This window comes from Terrapene carolina, unplaced genomic scaffold, assembly GCF_002925995.2.
Source record: "Terrapene carolina triunguis isolate 2854851 unplaced genomic scaffold, T_m_triunguis-2.0 Scaffold517, whole genome shotgun sequence".
In the NCBI taxonomy this organism is placed as follows: Eukaryota; Metazoa; Chordata; order Testudines; family Emydidae; genus Terrapene; species Terrapene triunguis.
Window position 1 is genome coordinate 5,094,571 of NW_020664868.1, and position 724 is coordinate 5,095,294.

General features: G+C 68.8%; 1 protein-coding gene across 1 annotated transcript in view; it reads left to right on the forward strand.

Annotated features, from left to right (window-relative positions):
- MARK4 (microtubule affinity regulating kinase 4) overlaps positions 1 to 724 on the forward strand; it is a 45,388-nt gene that overhangs the window by 42,148 nt on the left and 2,516 nt on the right. Inside the window, exon 8 of the mRNA XM_026658798.2 lies at positions 190 to 456. Coding sequence (XP_026514583.1) covers positions 190 to 456 — 267 coding nt within the window. The remainder of the gene's footprint in view (positions 1 to 189; positions 457 to 724) is intronic.

The window sequence follows — 724 nt, forward strand, 5'->3', positions numbered from 1 at the left end:
GGGGAGGGGAGGATGCATGGAGGTTATGGGGTGGGGAGGGGAGGGTGCATGGGGATTATGGGGCAGAGAGTGCATAGGGGGTGGGGAGGAGAGGGTGCGTGGGGGTTATGGGGCAAGAGGTGCATGGGGGGTGGTTGGGAGAACAACAGTATGTGAGGCTCACAATGGGGCACTCTCCCCTCCCCCCAGCTCCATCACCAACCGGGTACCCCCCGCGTCGCCCTCCACCCACAGCATCGCCACGTCCTCCTCGTCCTCGGACCGCACCCGCCTTTCGCGTGGCACCACCATCCGCAGCACCTTCCACGGGGGTCAGGTGCGGGATCGGCGCGGGACCGTGCAGAACGGGCCGCCCACCTCCCCCACGCTGTCCCACGAGGCCACGCCGCTGCCCCAGAGCCGCAGCCGCGCCACCTCCAACCTCTTCAGCAAACTCACCTCCAAGCTGACGCGGAGGTGAGTACCCCAGGTCCAGCACTGGGTGTGGGGCAAGGGGCGGGGTGCTGGCTGTGGAGGGGGACACTCCCAACTCCTCCAGTCCACGCCTCTCCCAGCAGGGGGGCTCTGGGGAGCGGGGTGGGGGTGGTGGCTGTGGGGAGCTCCCAGCAAATCCCGTCCCAGCCTCTCCTGGCAGGATGCGCTATGGGGGGGCAGGCTGGGGGTGGTGGCTGTGGAGGGCTCCCAGCAAATCCAGTGCCAGCCTCTCCCAGCAGGGGGCGCTGTG